This window comes from Urocampus carinirostris, chromosome 1 (genome assembly GCF_059441175.1).
Source record: "Urocampus carinirostris isolate Australia breed hairy pipefish chromosome 1, RoL_Ucar_1.0, whole genome shotgun sequence".
In the NCBI taxonomy this organism is placed as follows: domain Eukaryota; kingdom Metazoa; phylum Chordata; class Actinopteri; order Syngnathiformes; family Syngnathidae; genus Urocampus; species Urocampus carinirostris.
In genome coordinates, this window is record NC_142349.1 from 73,563,770 (window position 1) to 73,586,210 (window position 22,441).

The window sequence follows — 22,441 nt, forward strand, 5'->3', positions numbered from 1 at the left end:
ACCTATCTGGCCCATATTGAAAAAGTCATTTCCCCTGATGCTAACATCGAGTTGAGCCACCTTTGGCAGCCATACCAGAAATCAAATATTTACCATCATTAATAATGAGTCTGTCAGGACCAGGACAGGAAACAGGAAGCAGAACCCAATCGCGTAACGTTACTCAGAGTTTATTGGGGAGAAGAGGAATGAGCTCACACTCGATCCGGGGATCGTTGGTCGCGGAAGTAGATTGATCGCAAGGAGGAAGTGGTCAAAATCAAACTGATCGGGGCGAGAAAAAAACAGGAGCAAAACACAGGCAAAAATGGGGATTCACAGGGCTTGACGTATCACAACAGTTTAGCAGGAGTTTCGCAAACGGACCGACAAAAGGCGACTCACAAGACAGCGTTTAAGTAGTGACAGGGAGTAATCTGTCAACGTGTTTCAGATGGTGTCCATGGGTGGGGCCAATTGGGCGCCGTGGCAACCGTGACAGAACCTGGCGCCACATGGCAGGGACCAACTGGGCGCCAAGGCAACCGTGACAGTCTTTCACAGTGACATGGAAGAATTTTGGCCCACTCTTCTTTGCAAAATGGTTTGAAATCTGCCGTATTGGAGGGTTTTCTGGCAGAAACAGCCCGTTTAAGGTCAAAATTTAAATTCAGATTTTAACTTGGGCACTCCAGAACCTTTATTTTGTTTTTGGATCCATTCAGAGGTGGACTCGCTGGTGAGTTTGGATCATTGTCCTGCTGCATGATCCAAAAGCGCTTGAGTTTGAGGGCACCAACTGATGGTGAGACATTTTCCTTCAAGACCTTCTGGTAAACACCAAGATGTATTATTCCATCCACCATAGCAAGTTGTCCTGGTCCTGAGGCAGCAAAACAGCCACTGAACATCACACTGCCACCACCATGCTTAACGATTGGCATCCTGTTCTTTTTGTCAAATGCTGTGCCTTTTTTACATCAGAAGTACAACTTCCAAAAAGTTCTATTTTTGACTCATCAGTCCACAATATGTTTCTCCGAAGGTTTTGAGGATAATCAAGATGCTTTTTGGGGGAAAATGTGAGACAACACTATGTGTTCTTTTGTGACAGTAGTGGTTTTCTCTGGGAACTCGCCCGTGGATGCCAGTTTTGGCAAGTGTATTTCTAAGGTGTTTTTCGGGGTTCTCTTGTTACCTCATGGATGAAAAGTTTTGAGGATAATCAAGATGCTTTTTGGAAAATGTGAGACTACTCTATGTGTTCTTTTGTAACAGCAGTGGTTTTCTCTGGGAACTCACCTATGGATGCCAGTTTTGGCAAGTGCATTTCTAAGGTGTTTTTTGAGGTTCTCTTGTAACCTCATGGATGAAAAGTTTGAGGATAATCAAGATGCTTTTTGGAAAATGTGAGACAACTCTATGCGTTCTTTCGTAACAGCAGTGTTTTTCTCTGGGAACTAACCTGTGGATGCCAGTTTTGGCAAGTGCATTTCTAAGGTGTTTTTCGAGGTTCTCTTGTAACCTCATGGATGAGACATCGTCGAACTCAATAATCAGAATTGGTCGACCACTCCTGGGAAGCTTTGCCACTGTTCTCAGTTTTCTCCATTTGTGGATAATGGCTTGGTCAGTGGCAATGTTCCCTGTCATTTTCCTTACGGGTCTGAGCGTTCACACAAAGTCGGTGAGCAGCGCTTGAAACAACAGTGAGCAACCATAATCCCAAGTGTGGCAAGATAAATAATGATCAAACATGTCCAAAACTTGACATCAAGTTACATTTTGCTGAGTTTCCGGCAATTCAAAATGATTTTTCTCTTCAGAATGAATTGACTCATGTACGATGGCCTACAAACGTCGTTTGTTTTTACAATTCTTTCACAAGATTTCCATTTCTTTTGATTTCCTGATATATTTTGTCGCATAATATTAACATTTTTGGGGGCTTATTGAGTCGGTTGCACGATACACAACTGTATTTAATCACATTTTTGAATGGAAGTTGGCAACAAGATTCACTTATCATTGGAAATTATTTGAATGCAACACAAACTTTTTCTTCTTTGTTCCGTGTTTTTTTTTCTACTTTTTAAAAAAAAATCTTTTAAAAAAAAAATCTCATTGTGTTTATTTTTTCCGAGCTGTTACTTTTTTCTTTTTGTTCTCTATTTAATTTTTTCCTACGTTTCTTTCTTTTTTCTGGATTTTTTCTAAAATTTTTCCTTCTCTTCCTTTTGTTTCTTTTTTTCACTACTTTTTCATTTTGGTATTTTTTTCTTTTTTGTTCTATTCCCCCCTTCCTTTAAGTCGTTTTGTGCATCATTTTACAACATATTTGGTCATGTTGGGATTAAAGAAGCAAAAACAACCCGAAAGAGCCGGTTCTCTTTTGTGAGCCAAAGACGCCGGTTCTCGAAAAACTCTACTGACTTTACTCAACTTGGTTCTACTTCGACCTTGACTTCAAAATACCGCATTTAGAACACAGCGTCAGGGGAACCCGTGTATTTTGACCTTCATGCACTGCAACTTTGACTCGAGTCGCTTCTTAATAAGTCATTTTGAGCCCTGATTTTTGTGCGCTGGCTGGATTATCTTGTGCGCTGAGAATGTGCGAGCAGTGCGAGGGGACACTGGTCAAAGGTTCGCTGGAGCCTTACATCCATGGAAATGGCTTTCTGATCTTTTCAAGTGGAATTTCTTTTAATGGCATGTCATTTGTGTTCTTGAGATTTTCTAGCCTACCTTACTTCCAGATTCCATCTAAGTCAGGGGTGTCAAACTCATTTTAACTCGGGGGCCACAAGATTGAACAAACATTCTCTCAGGGGCCGGACTAATCAGGTAGGAATAATGAAAAGGAGAGATGGAAAGAAAAAAAAGAAAGAAAAGAAGAATGAAAAGAAAAGATGGAGAGAGAAAGAAAGAAAGACAGACAGAGAAAAAAGAAACAACGAAAAAAAGAAAAAGAGAAAGAAAGAAAGACCAGTAGATTGAGGAGAAATAAAAACAGAAAAAGAGAGGGAGATAACAAGAGAAAGGGTGGGACAAAGAAAGAGAGAAAGGGAGAAAATGAGAAAGAGATAAAGGAGAGAGAGAGAGAGACAGAGAATGTTAAACAAAAGAGACAAAAATAGAAAGAGAGAAGGAGAGAAACAGTAGGGGAGAAAGAGGAGGTTGATGCAAGAGAGAGAGAAAAGGAATAAAAGGAAGGGAGAGCCAAAGAAGGTAAAAAGACACAGATAGAGAAAGAGAAGAAGAGGAACAAAGAAAGAAAAAGAGAGACAGGGCGAATGAAAGAGAGAGATAGATAGAAGATGAGAGAAAAGGGGAGGATGAGAGTTAGAGTGAAAGAGAGAAAGAGAGAGAGAAATAAAGTAATACAAATACAGCCTTTGTGAGAGGCGCCTGGCTTTGGCAAAATCAAGTGGACATATTTCAACCTGCAGCTCGTTTTTCTCTTGCGCTTTCCTCAGCTTTGTCTCGCGGGCCGGATTCAATCCCTTAGCGGGCCTGATCTGGCCCGCGGGCCGCCTGTTCGACACCTGTGATCTAAGTGAATTTTTCCTTATGTTGAGGTTTTTGAGTTTTTCCTTGCCCGCAATTTGCTTTAAGATCAGGGGATGGTGTCATTGTAACCTGCGCGGTCCTTTGGAACATATTGTGATTAAGGGAGTCACAAATAAATGGGACTGGACTTGATTTCATGATTAACCACAGAATTTTGGGTGTGGCCCATGGAATTGAACCTAGCTTTCCCAAAAATTGTGCTTCGTCACAGTTATTCAGTAACAAGGGGGGCAAATACTTTTTCACATAGGTTTTAAATTTTTCTGTGCCATCGTAAATGGAGTCAACATTTCAAAACTGCATTTTGTATTTTGAAGGCTTTTATACATTTGACTATAAAGGATTTTATACGATTGACTACAAATTATTCCGTTTAATGCAATACTGTGCTTTAGTTCAATGTACAAGGTCAGGGCAGGCTGGTGAAAGATGTTGTTTACAGGAACGGCAGGAACGGGACGTACTGCTGATAACACAATCAGCACACCTAGAGGCTGTTGACGCCCGGTGTTGTTTTGAGGAAGCCAGACATCAAGACGCTCGAGATTGTGAAGCCCATGTTGGGCTTCCTTGGCACGTCCATGGGAGGAGCCGGCACACCATTACGCGGGGAGAAGATAGCTGATAGGAGAAAGCTAAAGGACTTCAGAAAAAGGCTTCCCAGAGACTCCAACGTCGCTTCTTCGGCCGTCGTCGATGGAATTCACTTAGTTCTTCTTTTAGGGAAAATAAATCTGCCCTCGTGTGAAAATGTCGGCTTTCCTGTTAATTTTACCTCAAGAAACGAGCGCGCATACATTTTTTGATGAATGTAGGTTGTGTTTGGTTAATAGAGTCAGATAACTAATTTGAAAAAGTTGATAAATGGTAAATTTTGATAATTAATTTCCAACAATTTCCTTAGATTGTCTCTATGTGATATTAAAAATGCTTTTGATCATCGGACATCAAGACGCTCGTCTATGAGATTGTGAAGCCCACGTTGGGCTTCCTTGGCACACCCATGGGAGGAGCCGGCACACCATTTTCCTTAGGTTGTCTCTATGTGATATTAAATATGCTTTGATGATCGGAAACCTTCTGAGAGTAATGAATAAGCAAAAAAACACGGAAATCGGGAAGGGGGCAAATACTTTTCGCGGTACTGTATGTGTCCGATTGAATGTCACCTTAGGGTCCTCGGGGAAGATGTTGTCCACCAGCCGCTTGTAGCGAGGCCTGAGCGGCCCGCAACAGCCGCAAACTCCTGCAATGGCACCAGAACAGGTCGTTAGCACGTTAGCATTAAAGTGGCTCACTTCGGAAAGTTACTCTCTGTTAGGATTATGGTTAATATATTGATTATGCATTTGCTATATTAAACAAAGGGAGCGTTTTGCTCAAACCAGCCAACCTTTGCCTGATGGGACCAGCTAAATTTTGTTCTCGGTAATACTGTAAATGGTAAATGTTCTGCATTTCTATAGCGCTTTCCAAGTCAATGAAGACCTCCCGAGGCGCTTTACAATGTGCTTCACACTTACCCATTCACACACGCACACACACGCACACACACACACCAATAGCGGCCATGCAAGGCGCCTACTTGCTTATTGGGGGCATTAGGGATTCAGCGTCTTGCCCAAGGACACTTCGACATATAATAATAATAATAATAATAATAATTTCCTTGTATTGTCATTCTGTGTAACAATGTACACAGAACGAAATGTCGATTGCACCTGACCCGTTGTAGCGAGCCGATGCAGCCGCAGCCAACAGAGGGCGCCGCCGACCACTTTTTAAGTCTTAGGAATGACTCGGCCGGGGCGCGAACTACCGACCTCCGGAGGAGCCGGGAATCCAACCTGCAATCTCTTGATCCCAAGGCGTTATGCTGGCGGCTACATACTAATGGCTACATGCTAACGAGTCATGCTAACGGCTTCATGCTAACGGCTACATCCGAACGTGTCATGCTAACGGATACATGATAACGTATGACGAGCGCTCTACCTCCTGAGCTAATGGAGCTGAAGTCTGTTTGTTGTAGTTCTCGCGTGTTTACTCATTTACAACATTTTAGATACCTCTCCCCGGTGTCTGAATTCCTTACAATAAAAAAGGAGGTGTCAAAAGGATGAACCGGAATATGTTTCGGGTTTCAGCTGATTCTCCTCATGTCTCTTATCGTGTGTTTCGTTTCAGAAGTGTTTGGTCTCATCTCATCTCATTAGCTGCACCGCTTATCCTCAGTAGGGTCGCGGGGGTGCTGGAGCCCATCCCAGCAATCATCGGGCAGTGGGCAGGGGACACCCTGAACCGGTTGCCAGCCAATCGCAGGGCACACGGGGACAGACAACTCGCTCGCTCATTCACACCTAGGGACAATTTGGACCGGCCAATCCACCTGAAACGCAAGCATAGGGAAAACATGCAAACTCCGCACAGTAAGTCCGGTAGCTGGATTTGAACCCACGCAGGAGGTTCCCAAGACCTTAGAACTGTGCCGCACACGCGCTAACCACTGCGTCGCCGTGCTGCCCAGAAGTGTTTGGTGTTGAAAGAAAATAGTTTTCTTCTCTTGTCTTTCACATGTTCATTGAAATTCAGACGATGAGAATGTTAGTAGAATCAGAGGCTGGAGATGAACTCATATCGGGAAAAAATTACATTCCAGAATATTCTGGACACCAGTGTGATATAGCATGGGTCGGGAAACTACGGCTCATGAGCCACATATGCTCCTCTTCAGAAGGACATTTGTAAAGTGAATATTTTCTCACATCACTTCAATGTTGATATGCTCGTGTTTGGTATGTGCAATGGTAAAAAAATATGGTTTGGTCCAGTATATAAAGAGCACAGTTTTAACTACAGTTTACAGTCAAGGTGTCACACCATCATCAAAAAATCTTTTATATGGAAGATAAGTAAATACCGTATGTTTACTGTTGAGACGCTTAATGATGAAAACCCACAGAACAAACTGTAAACAGCGAAAACCCCAGCCGAACAAAATGAAATTTGATTGGGTGGGCGGTACAACTAGGCTGGTCTCTGAACATATAGCACGCTCCCATCTCTCCCACCCTCAGCCACTGCGCTGAAGGGAAATGCATTCATTAAGGGGCCCTCTCCCTGAGAGGTAAGAGAATTTTCCCACCGTGGTCCGGTAAGTGTCATAAGAGGTGACTAAAGTGGAGGGAGCGAGGGGATTGGGGATCCTCTCCTCTCTATCTCTACTCCCTAAGAGACAGCAAGGCAAAGAAAGGGGGACGGGAGACCGAAAGGTCTCGCAAACCCAAGTTATAGGGTCACTAAATGTGAGAGGATGTGGAAGTAAAGCGACTGAGTGGAAGAAAGAGATCGGAAGGATGGGTCACCCCTCTTGAGGGATATGATCAAGGTAGCTAGATAGAACTTTTCCTTCGCTATATTTTGTGATATTTTTCCCAAAAACTGCTTGCAACTTGTTTTACAAAAAAATTTCAGGAGAAAAATGACGATCAAAATGAGCCTTAACGTTATGCGGGAGGGAGAAAAGTTTCAAGTAGTCTATTTGAAGGGACAAAAGCTCCGGCATTATTATGATTTCATAAATTTGATCGAATCATTTGATGTCACACAATTAAATATAATACGCTGGTAAAATGAGCTTTGGTCTAGAACTACAATAAAAAACAAGTAATATGGACAGCTAGCATACCATTCATCAATGAAATCTTATTGCAAAAAATATCTAAACTTGAAATAACAGCAACAAGGGAGAAGGCTACTTGAACATAACAGAAAATAACAGATGATTTGGTCTCAGATATACATAGTTTTCCGTGCTTTGATTTGTTATGCAGTGAGCAATGTGATAGCTCGCTTCAGTGGTGGTGTTTTTAGCAGTGACAAAGGTTTTGAGGGTCTGTGTTTGTTTGCCGTACCTGGACACAGCGCGTTTTAATGTCTCCGCCTTGAATTCATGTTTCGTCTCGTCCTGACGTTTAACACTTGATGTGCGAGGTACAACGCTCTCGAGGCATAATGCGCAAACAGCACAAGCCCCCAGTCGTCAAAAAGAACGAGATTTTTTTTTCGCTGAAGGAGCTGTCATTCATTCATTTATCGCGCGCCGGTGTTTCTGTGGCTGAGTCAAAACAAGGATTTCTCCTCGTCTGCGAGTCGCTGTGCAGACACACACTCGCACACAGAAGAAGAGGGGCACTACCGTAAAGCCTCTAAACAACACGGCGTGCAACTGAGAATGTCTCAATTTCAGGTGAAAATGTGCATTTAAAAAAAAAAAAAAAAAAAAAAAAAATATTTTGCCGTGCGCTCGCGTGCCACTGGTTAACCCTTCGCGTGCCACTGCTGGCACGCGTGTCATTGGTTGAATTAAAAAAAAGAGGCTAAATTCAGAGGAGTTGCAAAACCGCTGTTGGGAGTTCTGGATTGGATTTCATCGTTTGATCGATGAGCCATTATGACAGCTTGCCCCCGTTCTGCTGTGATTTTGTGACTGTTCTACTTATTGACATGATGCGCTCTTGCACTTAGCAAATAAATCCATCCATCCATCCATTATCTGCACCGCTTATCCTCAGTAGGGTCACGGGGGTGCTGGAGCCCATCCCAGCTATCTTCGGGCATTGGGCAGGGGACACCCTCAACTGGTTGCCAGCCAGGGACAGACAACCCACTCACTCTTTCCCACCTAGGGACAATTTGGAACTGGCCGATTAAGCTAACATTCATGTTTTTGGAATGTGGGAGGAAACCGGAGTGCCCGGAGGAAACCCACGCAAGCACGGAGAGAACATGCAAACTCCACACAGGAAGGTTCGATCTCATGACCTCAGAACTGTGCCGCACACGCGCTAACCACTGCACCGCCGTGCTCCCCTTTAGCAAATAAATATGCCGGCAAAAATCGATACACTTCTTTGTATAGTACGGTCTTCATCTGACACGCCTGACAAGAAAAATCCAGCAGTTTGGATTCTTTTGATGGCAAGTTGAGGATCATCCGATTTGATGGCCTTGCATCAATCCAAAGAAGAAGGAACCTCCCAATATTGGAGAATCCAGACACAACAGAAATAATCCAGAAGAGATGTTAAGCCCAATGGTCGATCCTTCAATCACGGACAGCAAAAACAGCAGAAGAATGGACGTTCGGTTGACTGAAAGGGATTCGAAAACATACAAAATGTCAAAAAATACGGCATCTAGCAAAAAATAACACACAGAGGGCTAACAGGGGCTAAACCAGCCAGGACAAGGCAGACGAGTTGGGCGCCACTTATTTTGGAGAGATCGGCATTGGGCGTCGCCCCAAATAATACGCAGAGAGGAAATATGGCGAAAAGGGAACCCGCTTTATTGCATTCGGGACACGTTTAAAGTTCCAGACATTCAACATCGGCCTTTATAGTGTTCTCAAATAAAGTTAAGCTATCTCGTGAAGGTCGTCACCTCGACTCCCTCATCATGTCAGCTTGTGACCTTCACCAGATGCCTTCATACTTATCATTAGTTATTAGCCACATTCCACAACACTATAAAGGGCCTTTCGATGAAAAAACGGGGGGCTGGCTGACCAAAACCATGCAGTAGGCAGCCAGAATAACCAGGATCCAACCACAACAAAAAACCACCACGGAAACAAACACGAACCTAGACGTAAATATACCTAATGATCACATCAGGCTAGCCGGATGCTATAGAAGACACACTAGGACAAATTGGCAGACAACAAACGGGAGGCTGGCTCACCAAAAACATGTCGTAAGCAGCCAGGATAACCATAAGTAAACAACAAAAAACTACCACTGCAAAAAACACAAACCCAGCTGGGAATGAGCAGGGCAGGCTAGCCATCTAGCCGATTGCTAACGGGGATAACCTAGACCAAAAAATACTGAAAGTCTTCGGGAGCGCGCACGCTCATGGGAAGCTACGTTCCTGACCAATGCCAGATCCATCGTTTCGATCCAAATGAGTGAATTTGAGCTGCGGCTCGCCACCAACAGCTTCGTCCGAAATTGCAGTATTTTTGTCATCACGGAGTCTTGGCTTCCCTGACGCCGCAGTCCAACTAGCAGGACGCACGCTTCACCGGCACGGCTGAGAAGGAGACTCCGGTAAAAACAGGGGTGGGGGACTATGCGCTGCAATAACAGCAGAATAATTGACACACACTGCTCACCCGATATAGAGTTTCTAGCAGTATTGTGTTGACCCTTTTATCTACAGAGAGAGCTAACTGTAGTCATTGTGATTGCTGTTTACGTTCCACCGGATGCTAACATTAGCATAGCGCTACATCTCCTGCTTGATGCCATCAATAAACAGCAGCTTGCACACCCCGACGGAGCTTTTATCGGCGACTTTAATCAGGCATGCTTGGGGACTGTACTTCCCAAATTCATTCAATACGTGGACCGAGCAACCAGGGGGGAAAAACACTGGACCGTGTGTACGGTAACATCAAACATGCGTACAGAGCTTCCCCTCTCCCCTACCTCGCTGGATCTGACCATCTCCGTCTGTCCCTCACCCCCTCCAGAGAAAAACAAAGCCTGTAACAAGGACAATACAAACATCTACTTTGTTCCTTTATCTTCCTTGTTTTCTACTATCCTCACGGTAAAATGTGAAACTGGAGTGCCACGTCCAATTTCTTTGTCACAATATGTTCAACCCATTTTGTAACAATGACAATAAAGGTATATTCTATTCTATTCTATCTGGACAATATCATATTAATCGCAAGACACACAGCGAAACACACAAAAGGAAAAGTCACAATCACATACCTAAAAGGAGGCGAAGGCAAAAAAGGAACGCACGCAGTACACGACAGCAGGTAAACTAAATACTTCAAGCTGAAATGAGCGCTATGCATTCGCTGATGACTAACAATCGCTGTCTGGTTTTCAACCCGACGCGCCGTTGCTTCAGTTCTTGTAGTCATCCGGTGACGTCACAATTCCAAAGGATACGAGATCAAAGTGTCTACCTTAAAAATGAATTTCTGGAGATCCTAAAATATTATGGAACCTATTTGCATCATTGTGAGGAGGAACACTACACCTCTTTGGGGGGGCAAAACAGTAATCCCTTTCAAGAAGAACCTACCAGGTCTCAGCAGCTCTAGGCCACACCAGTTGGTGGACCTGAAGGTCCGGACATCCTGTCTGCGAGGAACCCGTCCGTAGGTTCCATCAGTGTAGGTCCTCGCACCACAAAGAGTGGACATGCCGAGTCCGATCGCTACAATGGCCGCCGGGCGGGTCGGCTTTCAGGCTTTTGATAAAGGTTCGGGTTCAGGTTTCGCTCCCGCTTGTAAGAATATACCACCGGTTGCTGTGACAATCAACTTCCTGGTCTACTAGCGCTCGATGTTTGGCTTGCTCAGGCTACAATCGACACTCGGGATACAGCATCCCCACTTTATAGTTCCTGCGTACGGTGTGAAATGAGATGTTTTTCAACCCCTCTGTCACAAACCAAGAACGGAGACGGGACAAAATTGTGTTTGTTTTACTCAGCTTTATTCAGAATGTCGAGTCGAGGGAAGGCGAATTCGAAAGCGAGGAAAATTAGGTCAATGACCGGGGCGGAGGAGCAAAAACGTAAACGGGTCCGGAAATGAGGTCGGCGACGGGAATCAGACAGAAAACGGGGCAAGATAGAGTCAGGGAGTCGCAAAAGCTTGCCTAGCGTGTAGCGTAGGTTCGCAGACGATCCGACAAATGTTGACAGGAAGGTGGGGGTTTAAAAAGAGGAAAGGAGCCAATCAGTGCCCTCTTTACAGCATTTTCTCAACTATACCATATCAACAACAAAGTATTGCTCCAACACACTCAAAATCCAACAATTGCTAAATAGCAGAACCCCAGGATACAGTGTCCCCACTTTATGGCATTTTCTCTTCTAGGTATTGAATGAGATGTCTTTTCAGTCCCTCTTTATGACATTATCCCAACTATTCCACGTCGACAACAAATTATTGCATAAACATACAAAATTACAGCAGACCCCCGGGATACGGCGTCCTGTATCGAATGCAAAAAATATGAAACCCCTCTTTACAGCATCTATAAAGCAATTCTGTTTGTATGTTTTTGGGCAATAATCTGTAGTTGATAAAGTATAGTGGAGGAAAATGTTGGAAAAAGGATAGAAAGAAACATCGTAATCCAGGCTGTAAAGTGAAAACATAAGGTGGGGACGCTGTATCCCGGGGGTATAGCAATTTTGTTGAATTTTGTATGTTTTGAGGCGCTAATCTGTTGTTGATGGGGTATAGTAGGCAAAATGACGTACATAGGGACTTAATTCCTCTTTTCCCAAGCTGTAGAAGGAAAACGTTGTAAGGTGGGGATGCTGTATCCTGGGGGTACAGCAATTGTGTTGAATTTAGTATGTTTTGTGGTGCTAATTTGTTGTCGATGGGGTATAGTAGGCAAAATGACGTAAAGCGGGGCTGAAAACATATTTTCCCAAGCTGTAAAAGGAAAACATTGTAAGGTGGGGATGCTGTATCCCGGGGGTAAGGCAATTGTGTTGAATTTTGTATGTTTTGTGGCGCTAATTTGTTGTTGAAGGGGTATAGTAGGCAAAATGACAAAGCAGGGCTGAAAACATATTTTCCCAAGTTGTAAAAGAAAAACATTGTAAGGTGGGGATGCTGTATCCCGGGGGTACAGCAAATGTGTCGAATTTTGTATGTTTTGTGGCGCTAATTTGTTGTTGATGGGGTATAGTAGGCAAAATGACAAAGCAGGGCTGAAAACATCTTTTCCTAAGATGTAAAAAGGAAAACATTGTAAGGTGGGGATGCTGTATCCTGGGGGTAAGGGGATTGTGTTGAATTTTGTATGTTTTGTGGCGCTAATTTGTTGTTGAAGGGGTATAGTAGGCAAAAGGACATAAAGCAGGGCTGAAAACATCTTTTCCTAAACTGTAAAAGGAAAACACTGTAAGGTGGGGATGCTGTATCCTGGGGGTTACAGCAATTGTGTTGAATTTAGTATGTTTTGTGGCGCTAATTTGTTGTTGATGGGGCATAGTAGGGAAAATGACGTACATAGGGACTTAATTCCTCTTTTCCCAAGCTGTAGAAGGAAAACGTTGTAAGGTGGGGATGCTGTATCCTGGGGGTACAGCAATTGTGGCGAATTTTGTGGCACGAATTTGTTGTCGATGGGGTATAGTAGGCAAAATGACGTAAAGCAGGGCTGAAAACATCTTTTCCCAAGCTGTAAAAGGAAAACGTTGTAAGGTGGGGATGCTGTATCCCGGGGGTAAGGCAATTGTGTTGAATTTTGTTTGTTTTGTGGCGCTTATTTGTTTTTGATGTGGTACAGTGGGCAAAATGACGTAGAACAGGGCTGAAAAACATCTTTTCCCACACCTTCCAGGTCAGGACGCTGTATGCCGGGGGTTTCCCGTCTTTAGGGGGAAAATCCATTCATTTTTTGACCGCAATAATCACACGACATCAAATCCAATACAATAAAAGCGACATTTTGTCAATCGGCATCAAAACGTTTGCCGCAGCAGCAGGCCGGGCGGGACATAATGAGGCATGAAAGACAAGCACAATGTCCTCCGACGCTCGCAGCCCAATGCTAGTCAAGCATCTGCAGGCCTTCGGCACCCCGTGCACGCCGTTAACGCACGACAACAACTCGAGCGTACAAACCACACACAAATTGCCATCCGCACCTGCAGGGATCACCTGCGATGATCACCTGCGTGATCCGCCAGCAACCTCCTTCCCATTGGTCGGAGGCCCTGTCCGACTCCTAAACGCTGGCACGTGATTGGACGCTGAGATCAATGCCGGTACACAAAATCTCCAGTCAAACGCACAAAACCAAAGGGACTTTCCTACCCCAATGGCCGCCGTCCAAGTTCATCTTGTAGTTCTCGGCCTAGCGGGCGGACGTTTACCGTCTCGTCCGTCTCGTCCCCGTTTCGTCCGTCTTTCCCTGTTTATGACACGTTTGTGTGTGTGCGTGTGCGTGTGCGTGTCTCGCTCGCCCACTCCCTCTCTGACCTTGCAGCAAACTGCAGGTGAAGCTGCAGACGTTGGGGGAAAAAAAAGGAGAAAAAGCCCCGAGAGCAACATGTGCGCGGAACATGCAAACACGCTAAAGACACGAGAAGCTAGAACATTTGCAGAGAAATAGAAATGGGAAGAAAAGGGGAAAAGAAAGAGGAACGGAAAAAACAAGGAAAAAGGAGAAATGAAAAAAAAAAGGAGATAATAAGAGGACAAAAAAAATAATAGAAAAAGGGGGAAAACAAAAAAAATGTGCAGAGAAAACTTGAAGAAAAATAGAAATGGAAAGAAAAAGGGAAAAGAAATGAAACAGGAAAAAAAATGGGAAAAAAGAGAAAAGACAAAAAAATGAGAATATAAGAAACAGTTGCACACAACATGCAAACACGTGAAATACATAAGAATCAAGAACATTTGCAGACAAATAGAAATGGGAAGAAAAAGGGGAAAAGAAAGAAAACCAGAAAAAAGAGAAAAGACAAAAAAAATTAGAAAATAAGAAAAATGTGCACACAACATGCAAACACGCTAAATACACGAGAAGCTAGAACATTTGCAGAAAAATAGAAATGGGAAGAAAAGGGGAAAAGAAAGAGGACAGGAAAAACAATAAAAAGGAGAAATGAAAAAAAAAAGAAAATGAGATAAGAGGACAAAAAAATATTAGAAAAAGGGGGAAAACAAAAAAAAAAGGACAGAGAAAACTTGAAGAAAAATAGAAATGGGAAGAAAAAGGGAAAGGAAAGAAAACAGGAAAAAAGAGAAAAGACAAAAAAAATTAGAAAATAAGAAAAATGTGCACACAACATGCAAACACGCTAAATACACGAGAAGCTAGAACATTTGCAGAAAAATAGAAATGGAAAGAAAAGGGGAAAAGAAAGAGGACAGGAAAAAACAAGGAAAAAGGAGAAATGAAAAAAAAAGAAAGGGAGAAAATAAGGGAACTAAAAAATAATAGAAAAAAAGAGGAAAAATGTGCACAAAAAAATAAAAAAAGCAAATATGAAGAAAATAGAAAAAAGGAAACAAAAAAATGAAGAAAAAAGCAAAAAAGAGATTTTTTTTATTTTTAAAGACAAGACAAAGGGAAGAAAACAAGAGAAACTGGAAAGGAAAAAAGAAAGAAAATAAAAAAAGAGGACAAAAAAATAATAGAAAGACAAAAAGGCAAGAAAAAGGGAAAAAAATAAAAGAGAAATTGGAAATGAAAAAGAAAGAAAAGGGAGAAGGAACAGGGATGAACATAAGAAAAAAGAAAAGGAACAAACAAAATAAATGAAAAGATGAGATGGAAAAAAATACAAATAAGAAATGGGAAAAATGAACAAGAAAAAAAATGAAAAAAGAACAAAGTAAAAGCAAAGAAAACCATTAAAAAAGAAAATGGAAAAAGCAAAAAAAACAAATAAAAGAAAAAAACAACATGTGCACAGAACATGCAAACACGCTAGATAAACGAGAACCTATCAAATTTGCACAAAAATAGAAATGGGAAGGAAAAGGGAAAATCAAAAAAACAAGGAAAAAAGAGAAATGACAAAGAAAATGAGAAAATAAGAGGACAAAAAAAATAAGAGGACAGCCTCATCCGCAATGCTAGCATTAATAGATAGCGTTGCAGGCAAGCTGCTAAATTCATCAGCATTAGAGGCTAAGCTAGGCGATGCTAAGAGCTAAAGCCAAGCTAGCCACATGATTTCTCCCCCCAAAATCAAATTGGACTTTTCTGGACTGTTCCATTTTAATAATTTATTCAAGGAAAAAATACTAATTAAGAAATGGATCTAATTTCTGGCCATGAAGACGTTAGCCTTAGCAGCCGCATAGGATGCTCGGTAGTAGTTTGTAAGTCGTTACTGTTTGTGGCACTAGCTGCTAAAGAGATAGATAGATACCATAGATAGATAAATACCATAGATAGATGTCTATACAGATAGATAGAGATAGATGTCTGGATAGATAGATGTCTCAGATGTCTAGATAGAGATAGATGGATAGATAGATAGAGATAGATAGATAGATATAGATGTCCAAATAGATAGAGATAGATGTCTAGATAAATATAGATGTCTAGAAAGATAGAGATAGATGTTTAGAGGTAGATAGATGGATAGAGATGGATAGAGATAGATAGATAGATAGATAGATAGATAGATAGATAGATGTCTCGATAAATGTCTAGATAGATGCCTAAATATAGATGTCTAGATAGAGATAGATGGATAGATAGATAGAGATAGATAGATAGATAGATAGATAGAGATGTCCAAATAGATAGAGATAGATGTCTAGATAAATATAGATGTCTAGAAAGATAGAGATAGATGTTTAGAGGTAGATAGATGGATAGAGATGGATAGAGATAGATAGATAGATAGATGTCTCGATAAATGTCTAGATAAATGTCTAAATATAGATGTCTAGATAGATAGAGATAGATAGATAGATAGATAGAGATGTCCAAATAGATAGAGATAGATGTCTAGATAAATATAGATGTCTAGAAAGATAGAGATAGATGTTTAGAGGTAGATAGATGGATAGAGATGGATAGAGATAGATAGATAGATAGATGTCTCGATAAATGTCTAGATAAATGTCTAGATAGATGTCTAAATATAGATGTATAGATAGATAGAGATAATTGTCTAGATAGATGTCTAAATATAGATGTATAGATAGATAGAGATAGATGTCTAGATAGATGGATAGAGATAGATGTCTAGATAGAGATAAATAGAAGTCTAGATAGATGGATAGAGATAGATGTCTAGATAGATAGATGGATAGATAGATACTTTATTCATCCCCGTAGGGTAATGGCTAAAGAGAAGCTAGCCAGCAAAGCAATGCTATTACCATGCAATTCTTTCCCCCAAAAAATTTCTGACTATTTTCTTTCGTATTTTATTTTTAAAAACGCATTAAAGAAAACAAAGACGCTGGCTCTAGTAGCTATTATTGCTACTAGTCTTGATATCAATGACAATAACAATTCTTATTCAAACGATTACATCCACAATGCTAACATAATAAATTAGAGTTTGTGGTACTAGCGTTAGCTGCTAAAATGATGCTAACGGCTAGAGAAGTGTCAAGACCGGAACGGAGACAGGACCCACTTGCGTTACGTTTCTCTTAGTTTTATTGGAAAAAGGGAAAGAGTTGCACCCAAGATCCTGTGATCGCTGTTTGCGGGAAGCAGGTCGCTCTGAACGCGGAAGTGGGACTTCCGTGGCGAGCGATGACGGCATCGGAAACGGGAAAAAACGGGTCAGTAGCCGGGACAGGAGAGCAAAAAGGTGGTCGGGGTGGAAAACGAGTCGAAAGCCAGGAGAGGAGAGTAGACGTGGTCGGGATCAAAAACGGGTCGAAGCCGGGATACAGACGGGAGCAAAAACAGGTGGGAGTCGGGGTCGAAAAAAAACAAAACAATTCTAATTCTAACGACGACATCCACAATGCTAGCACGATTAGTTAAGTTTGTGGCACTGGCGTTAGCCGCTATAGTGATGTTAACACTTAAAGCGAAGCTAGCCACCAAAGCGCTAACATTTATTTCTGCTAGCTAGCGATCGCGTTAGCCAAAATAGGAGCTTTGGCAATCCCAGGAAGGCGCTATCGCTAACCCCCAGCGAGGCATTATGACAAATCTGAATTAAAAGCCAATTTTTTTTCCGACGAAGCGAGGGAACGCGGAGGCGGCGTGGATTTCCCAGCAGGCTCGGCGTCTTCCCTCTGTAATGACTATCTCCGGGTGCTTAACACTTTGAGGATAATGGGCGCCTGCGGACCGCTATAAGCGTTAGCGTTATTAATAGCGAGTGCCGCGCGGGAATCGACACCGTTGGCGCCATTTTCAGCGTTAGTCCGTTACGCAACAACCCCTATTAAGTGAATTTCGGCTGAGGAGGAGATTATACAGTACACAAATTTTTCAGAGAGAAAGAGAAAAAGAGCAAAAGAGAGAAGGAGAAAGAGAGAAATAAAAACAGAAAGAAAAGAGAAACATTGAGGGGAGAAAGAAAGAGAAAGAAAAGCACAAGAGAGAAAGGAGTAAGAGAGATAGAGAGAGAGAGAGAGAGAGAGAGAGAGAGAGAGGTAGAGAAAATAGAGAGAGAGAGAGAGGTAGAGAAAATAGAGGAAGAGAGAGAGGTAGAGAAAATAGAGGAAGAGAGAGAGAGAGAGAGGAAGAGAGAGAGAGAGAGAGAGAGAGAGAGGAAGGGAGGCAATAGCAAATCAACAAGAAATTGAGAGAAAGATAGGATGTATATAATAAGTGAGAGAAAGAGACAGAGAGAAAAACAGCTAAAGTAAGGGATAATTGTATTAGAAAGATAGATACAGGAGAGAGAGAGAAAGAAGTCAAAAAGGAGGGGGAAAGAAAAGAAGTCAAAAAGGAGGGGGAAAGAAAATAAAAAAAGAAAGAAAGAAAGAAAAAAAGAAAGAAAGAACAAGTGAAAGAGAAAGACTGAAAGGGAGAAATGGTCAGAGATAAATGTATGGAGAGATATATGAGAGTGAGAGAAAGAAAGAGAATATATTTAGAGAGGGAGAAAGAGGACGGATAGAAGAAGCTATAACTGTATATAGAGAGAAAGTGAAAAGGAGAGAAAAATATATAGAGAAAGACAAAAATGAGAAAGAGAGAAGGAGAAAACGAGAAAAAGAGAAAGAGAACGTGAGAAAGACTGAAAGAGAGGGATACATAGCAATACAAAAAAGATAGACAGGGTAAGAAAGAGAGATTAACATGTCATATTTTCATTTGGCGGGCCGAATGAGAAAGCCTGACGGGCCGCATGTGTCCCCTGGACCATAGTTTGCCCACCCCCGGTATAGACCATCCAAAAGAGCAGTTTGATTTAAAAAGGCGGGAACGAGAAAGGTGAGAAAGGTGAGGGCCTTTGCTCCTTCCTCGCCCACACCTGAGCTAAATTTAGCCCTAGCGCAGATGCTAATCCCTCTTTCCCGATGAGAGAACATCCATTCCGACAGCTTCCCGGTGGCGCAGGTGAGCCCCGGTCAGATGGGGGACTTGGACCGGGTGCCCGTTTCCGTGGTAACGGTGGCACAGGTGAGCCTCCGAACAGATGTGACTTTGACCAGGTGCCCGTTTCCCTGGTTACGTTGGCTCAGGTGATCCCCAAACAGATGTGACTTTGACCAGGTGCCAGTTTCTGTTTTTACGGTGACACAGGTGAGCCCCAAAGGTGAGTCCAGATGTGGACTTTGACCGGGTGACTGTTTTTCTAGTCACGGTGGCACAGGTGAGCCCCAATCAGATGTTGGACTTGGACCAGGTGCCTGTTTCCGTGGTAACGGTGGCACAGGTGAGCCTCCGAACAGATGTGACTTCGACCAGGTGCCCGTTTGCGTTGTTAGGGTGGCACAGGTGAGCCCCAAAGGTGAGTCCAGATGTGGACTTTGACCGGGTGACCGTTTTTATAGTCACAGTGGCACAGGTGAGCCCCAATCAGATATTGGACTTGGACCGGGTGCCTGTTTCCGTAGTAACAATGGCACAGGTGAGCCTCCAAACAGATGTGACTTTGACCAGGTGCCTGTTTCGCTGGTTACATTGGCCCAGGTGATGCCCAAAGGTGAGTCCAGACATGGACTTTGACCAGGTGCCTGTCTCCCTAGTTACAGTGGCCCAGGTGATACCTAAACGGATGTGACTTTGATCCGGTTCCCCTTTTCGTTGTTAGGGCTGCACAGGTGAGCCCCAAAGGTGAGTCCAGATGTGGACTTTGACTGGGTGAGTGTTCTTCTGGTCACAGTGGCACAGGTGAGCCCCAAAAGTGAGTCCAAATGTGGACTTTGACCAGGTGCCCGTTTCCCTAGTTACAGTGGCCCAGGTGATCCCTAAACAGATGTGACTTCGACCAGGTGCCCGTTTCCGTTGTTAGGGTGGCACAGGTAAGCCCCAAAGGTGAGCCCAGATGTGGACTTTGACTGGGTGACCGTTTTTATAGTCACAGTGGCACAGGTGAGCCCCAATCAGATATTGGACTTGGACCGGGTGCCTGTTTCCATAGTAACAATGGCACAGGTGAGCCTCTGAACAGATGTGACTTTGACCAGGTGCCTGTTTTGCTGGTTACAGTGGCCCAGGTGATACCCAAACGGATGTGACTTTGGTCAGGTGCCCGTTTCCGTTGTTAGGGCTGCACAGGTGAGCACCAAAGGTGAGTCCAGATGTGGACTTTGACTGGGTGAGTGTTCTTCTGGTCACAGTGGCACAGGTGAGCCCCAAAGGTGAGTCCAGATGTGGACTTTGACCGGGTGACTGTTCTTCTGGTCACAGTGGAACAGGTGAGCCTCCCCTACAGATGAGGACTTTGACCAGGTGACCGTGGTAACGGGTGAGTCTCCAATACAGAGGTAAGCAACCCAAAACGCTGACAGAGCCATATTGGACCAAAAAAATAACAAACATATTTGTTCGGAGCCGCAAATAGTTAAAAGCCTGAATGCAACATATGCTGTATGTATCTATGTTAGCCTACTATCAAAACGACTACGTTGGATGCAGCGCATCAGACTGAGGAGATCATTTCTTCCTCATGCCATGAGGCTCTTTAACTCCACCTGGGGGAGTAAAAGCCCACATTAGACCCCACCCCCACATTTGCATATTACCTTATTTTTATGACATTGTGTATTTTCCGTAGCACTATTTAAATACTCTATATCAACACGTTACATTGGGTATTTATGTATTATATTCCTTTTACTTTATTATCGTTTTATTTTCAACACAAGGATAATGCTGGAAGTGTGAATTTCCCTACGGGAATGAATGAAGAATCTGTCTACCTATCCTCTGGATAAAGATGCACCACGCAACTACTCTGTTGGATAGCGTCTCATTTTCCGCACTATAGGGCGCACCGGGTTATAGGGCGCACCCCGAAAAAATAGTTTTTGGTCCTATATTTGACATACATAAGGCGCACCGGATTATAAGGCGCTACAATGGGAACGTCGACAAAACAGTCAGATAGTTCAGTCCAACCGATTACCCCCTTAACATTCCCAAAGCTAGCAAAGACGCAAATACGTGTCGTAGACACGTGCGGATGCGGTCTCTGTATGATGTCACTCAAATGCATCGTTTCAAATATCATTCAGAAGGTTAGAGTCTTGGGATTCAAGAAATGCCAACCATTCCTTAGTTTCTATTTTCTTTTTCGCTCACAACTTTACTGTGCATATGACAATAAACACTCGGAATTGAGTTGAATTCACTCAACTCGTCACAGCGACATCAAGATCGTTCTAAAACAAGATACCGGGAAAATAGAAAGCCGCATAGCTCACCTAAGTTCTCACGTTCAATAATGATACACAACCGTGGTCTTCTTACAACCGTGAGTGCAGTAAATCCAGGAGAGTCAAAAATTTACAAATACAGACTAATGAAACATGTTTCTTTATGGCGTAGTTTAGCAAGCTTGCTATTCAGTCATCTTTTTCGGCCAATTGCAGGGTTTGTTTTGGCCCTCTAGCCAATCCGAGGCTCCGAATAACTTCAGCCAATAGCGATCGATTTAACTGATGATACACATCTTTTTTGGCCAATTGCAGGGTTTGTTTCGGCCCTCTAGCCTATCCGAGGCTCCGAATAACTTCAGCCAATAGCGATCGATTCAAATGATGATTGACACATTGGTTAGCCAATGAAACGCCGGTATATAAATCCCAGCATACACCGCGGACTACTCCACGTTCGGGGGAAATTCGAGTCAGCGGCTGTTGTGTACGTTGCGAGACCTTGCGACTTAATATTGAGCCATATATAAGGCGCACTGTATTATAAGGCGCATGGTCAGCTTTTGAAAAAAATTAAGACTTTTAGGTGCGCCTTATAGTGCGGAAAATACGGTATATTACAATATTAACGAATTACAGTATCTTTCATTGCTTTGACAAAAATCGAGTATTTTGACACGGAATGTCCTCGATTTGCTGTTTGGTGATGTTAATGACCCTTCACTATCTTAGCAGAGAGAGCCACGTCTTGAAATTTCTGTATTATTTCCCTTTTACTCTTGAAGTCTGCAAATAGGTGTTGTAACCTTTTTATTGTGTAAACATTTTTGGCAGTGCTTAAGCCGCATGTTGCCGACTCCGGCTCCTAACCTTTGTGGGACTTTGACCGGGTGCCCGTTTCCGTGGCGACGCACCTGTCAATCCTCGACCCGGTGGCCGGCCCAGGTTCGAAGGTTAATCACGAGGCTGGTAAAGCGGCTTCGAGGAATTAAAGCTACGCTAAAGTTGTTGCGGCGGCACAGAAAAAAAGGATGACGATGTTTGGGAATTTGACGGGTACCTACTCCTGTGTTTTTATTTATTCGACAAGCCGATAAAATATAGTTAAAACGGGGTTATTTAGGCTCAGATGCCTGTAAATCGAGACCGCCGATAATGTAGAGCTTTTAAAAGTGTGTGTGATGGAGTGATCGTGTACAAAGTGTATATTACATGTTTTAGGGAAGCATGTTCAGGTGGAGACTGATCGATGAGCTCTTATCATAACCTTAGTTGGTCAATCAAGCGTGTATATTTGTTATGGAGTATAAAAAGCAAGCTAGTCAAGTCACATTTATTTATATAGCCCTCAATCACAAAAATGTCCCAAAGGACGCTAAAATGGAGGCAGAGTGATTAGCTATTATCATAACACGAATTTGTAAACGTGGCACCGAAACCGCAGGGCCCACACTTTTCGAGTCGCCGGCACCGCTGAAATTTCCATACACTATTTTCCCTTTTTGATTGAAGTTAATTTAAGTTTTGCATTATTAAAAATGTCTTTCGCCATTTTGAAGCTTT

At 42.8% G+C, this 22,441-nt stretch overlaps 1 protein-coding gene across 6 annotated transcripts in view; it reads right to left on the bottom strand.

Moving 5' to 3' along the window:
• efr3a (EFR3 homolog A (S. cerevisiae)) overlaps positions 1 to 22,441 on the bottom strand; it is an 82,903-nt gene that overhangs the window by 56,971 nt on the left and 3,491 nt on the right. For 4 of the 6 annotated variants that reach the window (XM_088350584.1, XM_088350583.1, XM_088350581.1 and 1 more), the window contains exons 1-2: positions 13,427 to 13,526; positions 4,722 to 4,798 (exon numbers count right to left, since the gene is read on the bottom strand). In XM_088350584.1, the coding sequence (XP_088206710.1) occupies positions 4,722 to 4,798; positions 13,427 to 13,451 (102 nt within the window). In that variant the 5' untranslated portion in view covers positions 13,452 to 13,526. Of the gene's footprint in view, positions 1 to 4,721; positions 4,799 to 13,426; positions 13,527 to 22,441 lie in introns of those variants that run through there. The other 2 variants (XM_088350580.1, XM_088350579.1) reach the window with 1 other exon arrangement.